This window comes from Nerophis lumbriciformis, linkage group LG20, assembly GCF_033978685.3.
Source record: "Nerophis lumbriciformis linkage group LG20, RoL_Nlum_v2.1, whole genome shotgun sequence".
NCBI classification, from domain to species: Eukaryota; Metazoa; Chordata; class Actinopteri; order Syngnathiformes; family Syngnathidae; genus Nerophis; species Nerophis lumbriciformis.
The window spans coordinates 43,203,244-43,218,484 of NC_084567.2; the positions used below are offsets into that span (position 1 = coordinate 43,203,244).

The following is a 15,241-nucleotide window of genomic DNA, read 5'->3' on the forward strand; positions in this document are numbered from 1 at the left end:
TGATTGCCCTCTCAACGGGGGGTGCTTACAAACATCAGTTGTTTACCAATCTAAGGTAACACGCAAGGACATTAACACATCCGACACATATGTAGGATTAACCGAGGGAGAGTTTAAAACCAGATGGAACAATCACAAGGCTTCTTTCAGGAACCAAAACCTGCGGAATACCACAGAACTCAGCAAACACATTTGGGACCTCAAAGACAATAATGTTGAATATTCAATAACATGGCAAATTCTTGCATCCAGCACACCTTACAATAGTGGTAATAAAAGATGCAACCTATGCTTGAAAGAGAAACTGTTTATTATATACCGTCCAGACCTGTCATCCCTCAACAAGCGCAGTGAAATTGTATCAGCATGCCGCCACAGACGGAAACACCTCCTAGGTAACACATGAGCCAATCACCACGCCCCTACGCCAGCCTGTACCCACCCACTCTGTGCCCTATATAAACCATGGTATGTGAATGCTTCCATTAAAATCTCCTGATGATTGAGGGAACCCCTCATGAAACAGGTCTGTAGAGATGAAGTAGTCTTGTGATTTTTTTCCCACACATACATATATATATATATATATATATATATATATATATATATATATATATATATATATATATATATATATATATATATATATATACAGGCAAAAGCCAGTAAATTAGAATATTTTGAAAAACTTGATTTATTTCAGTAATTGCATTCAAAAGGTGTAACTTGTACATTATATTTATTCATTGCACACAGACTGATGCATTCAAATGTTTATTTCATTTAATTTTGATGATTTGAAGTGGCAACAAATGAAAATCCAAAATTCCGTGTGTCACAAAATTAGAATATTACTTAAGGCTAATACAAAAAAGGGATTTTTAGAAATGTTGGCCAACTGAAAAGTATGAAAATGAAAAATATGAGCATGTACAATACTCAATACTTGGTTGGAGCTCCTTTTGCCTCAATTACTGCGTTAATGCGGCGTGGCATGGAGTCGATGAGTTTCTGGCACTGCTCAGGTGTTATGAGAGCCCAGGTTGCTCTGATAGTGGCCTTCAACTCTTCTGCGTTTTTGGGTCTGGCATTCTGCATCTTCCTTTTCACAATACCCCACAGATTTTCTATGGGGCTAAGGTCAGGGGAGTTGGCGGGCCAATTTAGAACAGAAATACCATGGTCCGTAAACCAGGCACGGGTAGATTTTGCGCTGTGTGCAGGCGCCAAGTCCTGTTGGAACTTGAAATCTCTATCTCCATAGAGCAGGTCAGCAGCAGGAAGCATGAAGTGCTCTAAAACTTGCTGGTAGACGGCTGCGTTGACCCTGGATCTCAGGAAACAGAGTGGACCGACACCAGCAGATGACATGGCACCCCAAACCATCACTGATGGTGGAAACTTTACACTAGACTTCAGGCAACGTGGATCCTGGGCCTCTCCTGTCTTCCTCCAGACTCTGGGACCTCGATTTCCAAAGGAAATGCAAAATTTGCATGTTTGGGTGATGGTTTGGGGTGCCATGTCATCTGCTGGTGTCGGTCCACTCTGTTTCCTGAGATCCAGGGTCAACGCAGCCGTCTACCAGCAAGTTTTAGAGCACTTCATGCTTCCTGCTGCTGACCTGCTCTATGGAGATGGAGATTTCAAGTTCCAACAGGACTTGGCGCCTGCGCACAGCGCAAAATCTACCCGTGCCTGGTTTACGGACCATGGTATTTCTGTTCTAAATTGGCCCGCCAACTATATATATATATATATATATATATATATATATATATATATATATATATATATATATATATATATATTTATATATACACACACATAATTATATATATATATATATATATATATATATATATATATATATATACACACATAATTATATATATATATATATATAAATATACAGTATATATATATATATATATATATATATATATATATATATATATATATATATATATATATATATATATATATATATATATATATATATATATATTATATATATATACATATTTAGGACCATATTAAAACAATAGATGAACAAAAATATCCATATGTTATAGAAACTGGTCAGATAAGTAAGGAGTGTTTTAATTGTTGTATTCCATACAGACTTTACACACTGGCAGCCATTTTTTGCACAAAACAATGGATGGATGGATGTTGTTTGAATGGATTAATTTATGTAAAACTATTTTACCTATTTTATTTTCAGCCTGTGCACGCAATGTGTTGAAAAGTGATTCTAAATGTACACATTTTTACTGTAAATAAAGAAAAAAATAGCACATGCAGATTTAGTTGTCACATGTATATTATATATCAATAGTATGATAAGTGTACTAAAGTGCATAACGTGAAGCAATGATTTGACACAACACAAAACATACCTGTAACATGTTTTAATGATATTTAATCATCATATTTATTATTTTTAACATAGTTTCCTGTCGTTTGTACTATGAGAACATTATCTAACATATATGTAGGCCTTAAATAAAACCAAGCAAAAAATACTGTAAATACTTTTTGTTTTAATATGTTCCTTTTTTTTTTTTTTAAATGAACTGAAAACTTTTTTATTCAGGCTACACAAAAAGTCTATTCCTATCAAGCATTGTTGACAAATGATCTAATCTGATAATCCATTCCCCTCACAGGTAAATACTGATTAGACAGCATGATTATTGTACAGGTGTTCCTTAAAATAAAAGGTCACACTAAAAGAGTGCAGTTTTACAGTTTTGATGTTGGAATATTGGTCCACTCTTTACAATGGTTGAGACATGTCCAGTGAGATCTGCTACTTTTTCAGCTTCCAGGACGTGTGTACAAATCCTTGCAACGTGGGGCTTTGCATTATCAAGCATTTTCAGCATTTTCAGCTTCCAGGACGTGTGTACAAATCCTTGCAACGTGGGGCTTTGCATTATCAAGCATTTTCAGCATTTTCAGCTTCCAGGACGTGTGTACAAATCCTTGCAACGTGGGGCTTTGCATTATCAAGCCGGTAACACTCGGTGACGGTTGATGAATGGCACAACAATAGGCCTCGGGATCTCGTCACGGAATCTCGATGCATTCAAAATACGATCAATAACAGCCAAACACGCTCTGCCATCTGCCCTGAACAGTGAAAATGGAGATTTATCCGTGAAAAGAACCCTCTGCAACGTGCCAGAAGCTATCGAATGTTAGCATTTGCCCGCTGAAGTCCATTAGGATGACAAATCAGCATCTTGATATGCCACACCTTTGATTGTATGGACCAAACAAGACGTCCTCACTCACACACATTTAGACATATCTGTCAACAATATTAGAAAAATAAGCCTTTTGTGTACAAAAAATAGTTTTATATCTTTGAGTTCAGGTCATGAAAAACAAAAGTGTTGCATTTATATACAAGTGATTTGATGTACCATACCAAGGTTCTTCTCCATCTAGCCATCTGTTTGCAAGATTATGGACCATTTTTCTGCCACATGTGGTGCATGAATGGGCCATTTACTTTGAAGGGACATCAAATGTGTATTACATGAATGATTCTCACTTGTGTGCATGCATGAAATAAGACAAACCGTTAAAATTCTAAGGAAATCAAATGTTAGCTGGATCTTAATCTACCCATTACATATTTTTTTGCACTTCTTTTTCTTCCTAATTTATAAAAAAAGTCAAAATATTTTTTTATGAATTTGCTTTTTTTTTATGTTGCAAACCAATAATGGTACACTCACATACTGTATGCATCCATCCATCCATTTTCAACCGCTTGTCCCTTTTGGGGTACTCACATATACAGTACTGTGCAAATGTCTTACTGTAGGTGTACTTTATTGACCTAAAATGATGACTTGAATGTTACTTAAAGCACGGACTTGTGGAGTGTGTCTAAGACTAGATGTGACCAATCTAAGTCTAAGACTAGATGTGACCAATCTAAGTCTAAGACTAGATGTGACCAACTAAGTCCGAGGTTAGATGTGACCAATCTAAGTCTGAGGTTAGATCTGACCAATCTAAGTCCAAGACTAGATGTGACCAATCTAAGTCTAAGACTAGATGTGACCAATCTAAGTCTAAGACTAGATGTGACCAATCTAAGTCCAAGACTAGATCTGACCAATCTAAGTCTAAGACTAGATGTGACCAATCTAAGTCTAAGACTAGATCTGACCAATCTAAGTCTAAGACTAGATGTGACCAATCTAAGTCTAAGAGTAGATCTGACCAATCTAAGTCTAAGACTAGATGTGACCAATCTAAGTCTAAGAATAGATCTGACCAATCTAAGTCTAAGACTAGATGTGACCAATCTAAGTCTAAGACTAGATCTGACCAATCTAAGTCTAAGACTAGATGTGACCAATCTAAGTCTAAGATTAGATGTGACCAATCCAAGTCTAAGACTAGATGTGACCAATCTAAGTCTAAGACTAGATGTGACCAATCTAAGTCTGAGGTTAGATCTGACCAATCTAAGTTTAAGACTAGATGTGATCAATCTAAGTCTAAGACTAGATGTGACCAATCTAAGTCTAAGACTAGATGTGACCAATCTAAGTCTAAGACTAGATGTGACCAATCTAAGTCTAAGACTAGATGTGACCAATCTATCTCTAAGACTAGATGTGACCAATCTAAGTCTAAGACTAGCTGTGACCAACCTAAGTCTAAGACTAGATGTGACCAATCTAAGTCTAAGAATAGATCTGACCAATATAAGTCTAAGACGAGATCTGACCAATCTAAGTCTAAGAATAGATGTGATCAATCTAAGTCTAAGACTAGATGTGACCAATCTAAGTCTAAGACTAGATGTGATCAATCTAAGTCTAAGACTAGATGTGACCAATCTAAGTCTAAGACTAGATGTGACCAATCTAAGTCTAAGACTAGATGTGACCAATCTAAGTCTAAGACTAGATGTGACCAACTAAGTCCGAGGTTAGATGTGACCAATCTAAGTCTGAGGTTAGATCTGACCAATCTAAGTCCAAGACTAGATGTGACCAATCTAAGTCTAAGACTAGATGTGACCAATCTAAGTCTAAGACTAGATGTGACCAATCTAAGTTTAAGACTAGATGTGATCAATCTAAGTCTAAGACTAGATGTGACCAATCTAAGTCTAAGACTAGATGTGACCAATCTAAGTCTAAGACTAGATGTGACCAATCTATGTCTAAGACTAGATGTGACCAATCTATCTCTAAGACTAGATGTGACCAATCTAAGTCTAAGACTAGCTGTGACCAACCTAAGTCTAAGACTAGATGTGACCAATCTAAGTCTAAGAATAGATCTGACCAATATAAGTCTAAGACGAGATCTGACCAATCTAAGTCTAAGAATAGATCTGACCAATTTAAGTATAAGAATAGATGTGATCAATCTAAGTCTAAGACTAGATGTGACCAATCTAAGTCTAAGACTAGAGGTGATCAATCTAAGTCTAAGACTAGATGTGACCAATCTAAGTCTAAGACTAGATGTGACCAATCTAAGTCTAAGACTAGATGTGACCAATCTAAGTCTAAGACTAGATGTGACCAATCTAAGTCTAAGACTAGATGTAACAATCTAAGTGTAAGGCTAGATGTGACCAATCTAAGTCTAAGACTAGATGTGACCAATCCAAGTCCAAGACTAGATGTGACCAATCCAAGTCTAAGACTAGATGTGACCAATCTAAGTCTAAGACTAGATGTGACCAATCTAAGTCTAAGACTAGATGTGACCAATCCAAGTCTAAGACTAGATGTGACCAATCTAAGTCTGAGGTTAGATCTGACCAATCTAAGTTTAATACTAGATGTGACCAATCTAAGTCAAAGACTAGATGAGACCAATCTAAGTCTAAGAGAAGATGTGACCAATCTAAGTCTAAGACTAGATGTGACCAATCTAAGCCTAAGACTAGATCTGACCAATCTAAGTCTAAGACTAGATCTGACCAATCTAAGTCTAAGACTAGATGTGACCAACCTAAGTCTAAGACTAGATGTGACCAATCTAAGTCTAAGACTAGATGTGACCAATCTAAGTCCAAGACTAGATGTGACCAATCTAAGTCTAAGACTAGATATGACCAATCTAAGTCTAAGACTAGATGTGACCAATCTAAGTCTAAGACTAGCTCTGACCAATCTAAGTCTAAGACTAGATGTGACCAGTCTATGTCTAAGACTAGATGTGACCAATCTAAGTCTAAGACTAGATGTGACCAATCTAAGTTTAAGACTAGATGTAAACAACCTAAGTCTAAGACTAGATGTGACCAATCTAAGTCTGAGGTTAGATCTGACCAATCTAAGTCTAAGACTAGATGTGACCAATCTAAGTCTAAGACTAGATGTGACCAATCTAAGTCTAAGAATAGATCTGACCAATCTAAGTCTAAGACTAGATGTGACCAATCTAAGTCTAAGACTAGATGTGACCAATCTAAGTCTAAGACTAGATGTGATCAATCTAAGTCTGAGGTTAGATCTGACCAATATAAGTCAAAGACTAGATGTGACCAGTCTATGTCTAAAACTAGATGTGACCAGTCTATGTCTAAGACTAGATGTGACCAATCTAAGTCTAAGACTAGATCTGACCAATCTAAGTCTAAGACTAGATCTGACCAATCTAAGTCTAAGACTGATGTGACCAATCTAAGTCTAAGACTCGATGTGACCAATCTAAGTCCAAGACTGGATGTAACAATCTAAGTCTAAGACTAGATGTGACCAATCTAAGTCTAAGACTAGATGTGACCAATCTAAGTCCAAGACTAGATCTGACCAATCTAAGTCTAAGACTAGATCTGACCAATCTAAGTCTAAGACTAGATGTGACCAATCTAAGTCTAAGACTAGATGTGACCAATCCAAGTCTTAAGACTAGATGTGACCAATCTAAGTCTGAGGTTAGATCTGACCAATCTAAGTCCAAGACTAGATGTGACCAGTCTATGTCTAAGAATAGATCTGACCAATCTAAGTCTAAGACTAGATGTGACCAATCTAAGTCTAAGACTAGATGTGACCAATCTAAGTCTAAGACTAGATGTGACCAATCTAAGTCTAAGACTAGATCTGACCAATCTAAGTCTAAGACTAGATGTGACCAATCTAAGTCTAAGACTAGATGTGACCAATCTAAGTCTAAGACTAGATCTGACCAATCTAAGTCTAAGACTAGGTCTGACCAATCTAAGTCTAAGACTAGATGTGACCAATCTAAGTCTAAGACTAGATCTGACCAATCTAAGTCTAAGACTAGATGTGACCAGTCTATGTCTAAGACTAGATGTGACCAATCTAAGTCTAAGACTAGATGTGACCAATCTAAGTTTAAGACTAGATGTAAACAACCTAAGTCTAAGACTAGATGTGACCAATCTAAGTCTGAGGTTAGATCTGACCAATCTAAGTCTAAGACTAGATGTGACCAATCTAAGTCTAAGACTAGATGTGACCAATCTAAGTCTAAGAATAGATCTGACCAATCTAAGTCTAAGACTAGATGTGACCAATCTAAGTCTAAGACTAGATGTGACCAATCTAAGTCTAAGACTAGATCTGACCAATCTAAGTCTAAGACTAGATGTGACCAATCCAAGTCTAAGACTAGATGTGACCAATCTAAGTCTAAGACTAGATGTGACCAATCTAAGTCTAAGACTAGATGTGACCAATCTAAGTCTGAGGTTAGATCTGACCAATCTAAGTCTAAGACTAGATGTGACCAATCTAAGTCTAAGACTAGATGTGACCAATCTAAGTCTAAGACTAGATGTGACCAATCTAAGTCTAAGACTAGATGTGACCAACTAAGTCCGAGGTTAGATGTGACCAATCTAAGTCTGAGGTTAGATCTGACCAATTTAAGTCCAAGACTAGATGTGACCAATCTAAGTCTAAGACTAGATGTGACCAATCTAAGTCTTAGACTAGATGTGACCAATCTAAGTCTAAGACTAGATCTGACCAATCTAAGTCTAAGACTAGATGTGACCAATCTAAGTCTAAGACTAGATCTGACCAATCTAAGTCTAAGACTAGATGTGACCAATCTAAGTCTAAGAGTAGATCTGACCAATCTAAGTCTAAGACTAGATGTGACCAATCTAAGTCTAAGAATAGATCTGACCAATCTAAGTCTAAGACTAGATCTGACCAATCTAAGTCTAAGACTAGATGTGACCAATCTAAGTCTAAGAGTAGATCTGACCAATCTAAGTCTAAGACTAGATGTGACCAATCTAAGTCTAAGAATAGATCTGACCAATCTAAGTCTAAGACTAGATGTGACCAATCTAAGTCTAAGACTAGATCTGACCAATCTAAATCTAAGACTAGATGTGACCAATCTAAGTCTAAGACTAGATGTGACCAATCTAAGTCTAAGACTAGATGTGACCAGTCTATGTCTAAGACTAGATCTGACCAATCTAAGTCTAAGACTAGATCTGACCAATCTAAGTCTAAGACTAGATCTGACCAATCTAAGTCTAAGACTAGGTCTGACCAATCTAAGTCTAAGACTAGATGTGACCAATCTAAGTCTAAGACTAGATCTGACCAATCTAAGTCTAAGACTAGATCTGACCAATCTAAGTCTAAGACTAGATCTGACCAATCTAAGTCTAAGACTAGATGTGACCAATCTAAGTCTAAGACTAGATGTGACCAATCCAAGTCTTAAGACTAGATGTGACCAATCTAAGTCTGAGGTTAGATCTGACCAATCTAAGTCCAAGACTAGATATGACCAGTCTATGTCTAAGAATAGATCTGACCAATCTAAGTCTAAGACTAGATCTGACCAATCTAAGTGTAAGACTAGATGTGACCAATCTAAGTCTAAGACTAGATGTGACCAATCTAAGTCTATGACTAGATATGACCAATCTAAGTCTGAGGTTAGATGTGACCAATCTAAGTCTGAGGTTAGATCAGACCAATCTAAGTCCAAGACTAGATGTGACCAGTCTATGTCTAAGACTAGATGTGACCAATCTAAGTCTGAGGTTAGATCAGACCAATCTAAGTCCAAGACTAGATGTGACCAGTCTATGTCTAAGACTAGATGTGACCAATCTAAGTCTGAGGTTAGATCTGACCAATCTAAGTCAAAGACTAGATGTGACCAATCTAAGTCTAAGACTAGATGTGACCAATCTAAGTCCAAGACTAGATCTGACCAATCTAAGTCTAAGACTAGATCTGACCAATCTAAGTCTAAGACTAGATGTGACCAATCTAAGTCTAAGACTAGATGTGACCAATCCAAGTCTTAAGACTAGATGTGACCAATCTAAGTCTGAGGTTAGATCTGACCAATCTAAGTCCAAGACTAGATGTGACCAATCTAAGTCTAAGACTAGATGTGACCAATCCAAGTCTTAAGACTAGATGTGACCAATCTAAGTCTGAGGTTAGATCTGACCAATCTAAGTCCAAGACTAGATATGACCAGTCTATGTCTAAGAATAGATCTGACCAATCTAAGTCTAAGACTAGATGTGACCAATCTAAGTCTAAGACTAGATGTGACCAATCTAAGTCTAAGACTAGATCTGACCAATCTAAGTCTAAGACTAGGTCTGACCAATCTAAGTCTAAGACTAGATGTGACCAATCTAAGTCTAAGACTAGATCTGACCAATCTAAGTCTAAGACTAGATGTGACCAGTCTATGTCTAAGACTAGATGTGACCAATCTAAGTCTAAGACTAGATGTGACCAATCTAAGTTTAAGACTAGATGTAAACAACCTAAGTCTAAGACTAGATGTGACCAATCTAAGTCTGAGGTTAGATCTGACCAATCTAAGTCTAAGACTAGATGTGACCAATCTAAGTCTAAGACTAGATGTGACCAATCTAAGTCTAAGAATAGATCTGACCAATCTAAGTCTAAGACTAGATGTGACCAATCTAAGTCTAAGACTAGATGTGACCAATCTAAGTCTAAGACTAGATCTGACCAATCTAAGTCTAAGACTAGATGTGACCAATCCAAGTCTAAGACTAGATGTGACCAATCTAAGTCTAAGACTAGATGTGACCAATCTAAGTCTAAGACTAGATGTGACCAATCTAAGTCTGAGGTTAGATCTGACCAATCTAAGTCTAAGACTAGATGTGACCAATCTAAGACTAGATGTGACCAATCTAAGTCTAAGACTAGATGTGACCAATCTAAGTCTAAGACTAGATGTGACCAACTAAGTCCGAGGTTAGATGTGACCAATCTAAGTCTGAGGTTAGATCTGACCAATTTAAGTCCAAGACTAGATGTGACCAATCTAAGTCTAAGACTAGATGTGACCAATCTAAGTCTAAGACTAGATGTGACCAATCTAAGTCTAAGACTAGATGTGACCAATCTAAGTCTAAGACTAGATGTGACCAATCTAAGTCTAAGACTAGATCTGACCAATCTAAGTCTAAGACTAGATGTGACCAATCTAAGTCTAAGAGTAGATCTGACCAATCTAAGTCTAAGACTAGATGTGACCAATCTAAGTCTAAGAATAGATCTGACCAATCTAAGTCTAAGACTAGATGTGACCAATCTAAGTCTAAGACTAGATCTGACCAATCTAAATCTAAGACTAGATGTGACCAATCTAAGTCTAAGACTAGATGTGACCAATCTAAGTCTAAGACTAGATGTGACCAGTCTATGTCTAAGACTAGATGTGACCAGTCTATGTCTAAGACTAGATGTGACCAGAGGATGAGAGGTGAAATATCTTCTAAACAAACCAAACAGTCCAGTTGTGATCAATTGAACATCCTAAGACTACAACGACTTAGACTCAGACTTAGACTTCCTTTTTATTGACCTGATCAATGACAACGTTCATAGACACATTACGGTGGTTCTATGGTCAACATTTCCCATAGATTTTGTTTTACAAAACCGCTTTCTGATTGCATTGTTTTGTTGTTACAATTAGTTAATTAGTGCTTAAAATTAGCGGTGTCCTAAAACTTTTGCGCAGTACAAGCAAAGCTCCTAAATCCTGACATGATGGGTCAGTTTTTTGAAAAAGACCTCATTTCTTTGGCTCGTGGTACGGAAGGAAAGAGAAGCTGACTTGTTTCTTAAAGTTGCATCATTTTAACCCAGCTTTCCTCAAGATAAATAAACACTGATTAAAAGGTTGCATTGGATCCGTTCCGGCTTACCCGGCTTTCTGCATGAATGTAATTAAAACAGTAATCAGTTTGTTGTCACCGTCAGAGTCTCACCTGAACCTTCCACCCTCACACCGTGACATCAACAACCTCTGAAACACGTCCAACAGATATTTATGTTGGTGTTGTGTTACAATGTTACACAGCAGCTTGCATCATTCCTTGATTGCCTTCAAATCAGCTTTCATGTTCTTTACGTCATTCAACAGCTTTAGTTCTAGAACTATTTCAGTTTGTACGAGTGTGCACGCGCAAAGGCACTTGGGGAACACACAACACCGCTTTCATGGTTTGTATCATTATTGCAACCTCACGTTGCCTATAAATATTAACAGGTTGGCTTTAAGAAGACAGTTGGAAAAGTAAAAAGGTGCAGATTTTAATTCATAGATGAAGAGTGTCTTTTAGGGCCGTGTTTTTCAACCTTTTTTGAGCCGAGGCACACTTTTTGTGTTGAGAAAAGGCGGAGGCACACCACCGGTAGAAATCATTACAAAACGAAACTCAGTTGACAGTAATAATAATAATAATAGATTTTATTTGTAAAAAGCACTTAACATTGAGCAAACAACCTCAAAGTGCTACAGTGTATTGAAAAAAAAAAAAAAAGATAATAAAAATAAATAAAAATAAAAACTAGAACTAGCACACATACCGTATTTTCCGCACTATAAGGCGCACCGGATTATTAGCCGCACCTTCTATGAATTACATATTTCATAATTTTGTCCACCAATAAGCCGCCCCGGACTATAAGCCGCGCCTACGCTGCGCTAAAGTGAATGTCAAAAAAACAGTCAGATAGTTCAGTCAAACTTTAATAATATATTGAAAACCAGCGTTCTAACAACTCTGTCCCAAAATGTACGCAAATGTGCAATCACAAACATAGTAAAATTCAAAATGGTGTAGAGCAATAGTAACATAATGTTGCTCGAACGTTAATGTCACAACACACAAAATAAACATAGCGCTCACCTTCTGAAGTTATTCTTCATTCGTAAATCCTTCGAATTCTTCGTCTTCGGTGTCCGAATTGAAAAGTTGCGCAAGCGTGGGATCCAAAATGGCCGGTTCCGTCTCGTAGAAGTCATCGGGAGTCAGTGTCGCTGTTGTTGTGCAGCAGTTCTGTGAATCCTGCCTTCCGGAAAGCTCGGACCACAGTTGTGACCGAAATATCTGCCCAAGCATTTACGATCCACTGGCAAATGTTGGCGTATGTCGTCCGAGGCTGTCTGCCCGTCTTAGTGAAGGTGTGTTCGCCTTCGGAGCTGTGTGAAAAAAGCCACCCGGCCTCTTCGCGTAAACTTCCCTTAACCACTCGCTCATCTTTTCTTCATCCATCCATCCCTTCGAGTTAGCTTTTATGATGACGCCGGCTGGAAAGGTCTCTTTTGGCAAGGTCTTCCTTTTGAATATCACCATGAGTGGAAGTTAGCATGGCAAGCTAGAACCACAGTGAAGGATGACTTCATTCCCTGTGGTGCGAATATTCACCGTACGTGCTCCCGTTCCACAGTGCGGTTCAGTTGCTGTGAAATACGGTAGTAATCCGTGTGCGGATGGAGAGATTGCGTCTTTTTATGAACCGGATCGCTTAGTAGGAGCCATTTTGTGGTCTTTACAGATGTAAACAGGAAATGAAACGTACGGTGATATCCGCGCGTTTTTTCTTCTTCTTCCGGGGGCGGGTGAAGCGCTTCCTGTTCTATGGGGGCGGGTGCTTTCCTTGGCGGTTGCTTGCGTAGAAGAAGAAGCGCTTCCTGTTCTACCGGGAAAAAAGATGGCGGCTGTTTACCGAAGTTGCGAGATCGAAACTTTATGAAAATGAATCGTAATAAAGCGCACCGGGTTATAAGGCGCACTGTTAGCTTTTGAGAAAATTTGTGGTTTTTAGGTGCGCCTTATAGTGCGGAAAATACGGTATATCTAAAAAAAGGCTTTTTTTAAAAAGAAGGGTTTTTAAGCATTTTTTAAAAGCATCCACAGTCTGTGGTGCCCTCAGGTGATCAGGGAGAGCGTTCCACAGAGCAGAAAGCCCAGTCTCCCATTGTTCGTAGCTTTGCCCTCGGAGGTTGGAGGAGGTTAGCCTATCCGGAGCGGAGGTGTGATGTGGAGGATTTGGGGGTGAGCAGTTCTTTGAGGTACGGGTGGGCATTTCTATGGAGGCACTGGTGGGTTAGTAGGGAGACTTTGTAGTCAATCCTGAGTGGAACAGGAAGCCAGTGGAGGGATTTGAGAACTGGTGTGATATGGTCGTATCAGGATCTTAGCAGCACTATTCACTATGGGGCGGCATGGCGTAGTGGGTAGAGCAACCGTACCAGAAACCTGAGGGTTGCAGGTTCGCTCCCCGCCTCTTACCATCCAAAAATCGCTGCCGTTGTGTCCTTGGGCGGGACACTTCACCCTTTGCCCCCGGTGCCGCTCACACCGGTGAATTGAATGATGAATGATAGGTGGTGGTCGGAGGGGCCGTTGGCGCAAAATTGCAGCCACGCTTCCGTCAGTCTACCCCAGGGCAGCTGTGGCTATGAAAGTAGCTCACCACCACCAGGTGTTAATGATTGATGGGTTCTACATGTAAAGCGACTTTGGGTACTTAGAAAAGCGCTATATAAATCCCAGTTAGTTAGTTATTCTATTTCAGTAAAAAGTCGTTGTCACAATTGTTGGATATGACTTTAAAGCATAACCAAGCATGCATCACTATAGCTCTTGTCTCAAAGTAGGTGTACTGTCACCACCTGTTACATCACACCCTGACTTATTTGGACTTTTTTGCTGTTTTCCTGTGTGTAGCGTTTTACTTCTTGTCTTGTGCTCCTATTTTGGTGGCTTTTTCTCTTTTTTTGGTATTTTCCTGCAGCAGTTTCATGTCTTCCTTGACTGCTATTCCCCACACCTGCTTTGTTTTAGCAATCAAGAATATTTCAGTTATTTTTTATCCTTCTGTGTGGGGACATTGTTGCTCAGCTGGCAGAGGGTGTTGAGCAGGCCAGGAAGAAGACAAGGCACCTCTCTAATGGGCCTCGCTTCAGCCACTTCCTCAGGGCAGGTGAAAGCGCAGCAGCAGGAGGGAGGAACAAAGGAGTCCTGGCCACGGCAAACGACTGGGAGATGCGGGCCGACCTGAAGAAGCAGCTCAAATTCCCAGAGGAGATAGCCCACACTACCCTGAGACCTGATATTGTTCTGTGGTCTAGAGGAACCAAACAGGTGGTGCTTATCGAGCTGACAGAACCTTGGGAAGAGAGGATGGAGGAGGCGTACGAACGCAAGCTCAGGAAGTACCAAACCCTCATCCTCGAGAGCCAGCAAAATGGATGGAAGGCCTGGAACCTACCGGTGGAGGTCGGCTGTAGAGGTTTTGCGGGGCGGTCGCTCTGGAGAGCCTTCGGACTGCTAGGGATCGAGGGGCTGGCTAGGAAGCGGCTGGTAGCCAACACCACTAAAAGGGCAGAGGAAGCATCACGCTGGATTTGGATACAAAGAAAGGTGCGGTGGCAGAGCCGACCTACTGAAGGACTAGGGACATAGAGTTGGATGGCATTCGGCAGGGGTAGATCCAGGACGCTGTATCTGCCGTCGAGCCCCTCCGAAGCGTCATGGGCTTAATTCGACGAAACGTTGATGACGGGGGGTGCCCATTTGAGAACCTGCTGATGCCAACCAACTCATGTCCAGTTGAGGTATGCGGTCAAGCTTAGTCTTGGCTCAGGGAGGAGGACGTCCCTGCCATGCAGAGTCCCGCCAGTGCCTTGATGGAAGGAGAGATGAAGAGAGCGAGGCCACAGGCTCACAGATGGTGCAGGGGCGAGTACCTGTAAAGGTGAGCCAGTTGCGATACTCTTATCGTATTTTGCATATTGTCATGTCCTGTTCGGATGTACTTGGTGGACGCCGTCTTTGCTCCACAGTAAGTCTTTGCTGTCGTCCAGCATTCTGTTTTTGTTTACTTTGTAGCCAGTTCAGTTTTAGTTTTGTTCTGCATAGCCTTCCCTAAGCTTCAATGCCTTTTCTTAG

General features: G+C 39.6%; 1 protein-coding gene across 5 annotated transcripts in view; it reads right to left on the reverse strand.

Annotated features, from left to right (window-relative positions):
- Positions 1 to 12,911: 12,911 nt before the first annotated feature.
- galt (galactose-1-phosphate uridylyltransferase) overlaps positions 12,912 to 15,241 on the reverse strand; it is a 104,869-nt gene continuing 102,539 nt past the window's right edge. The window contains exons 11-13 of one of the 5 annotated variants that reach the window (XR_012051025.1): positions 14,737 to 15,039; positions 14,562 to 14,650; positions 12,914 to 14,459 (exon numbers count right to left, since the gene is read on the reverse strand). Coding sequence is in view for 2 of the 5 variants with exons in the window: in XM_072915371.1 (XP_072771472.1) it covers positions 14,933 to 15,039 (107 nt within the window). In the remaining 3 variants the exon portion in view is untranslated. Of the gene's footprint in view, positions 15,040 to 15,241 lie in introns of all 5 variants that reach the window. The other 4 variants (XR_012051024.1, XR_012051023.1, XM_072915371.1 and 1 more) reach the window with 4 other exon arrangements.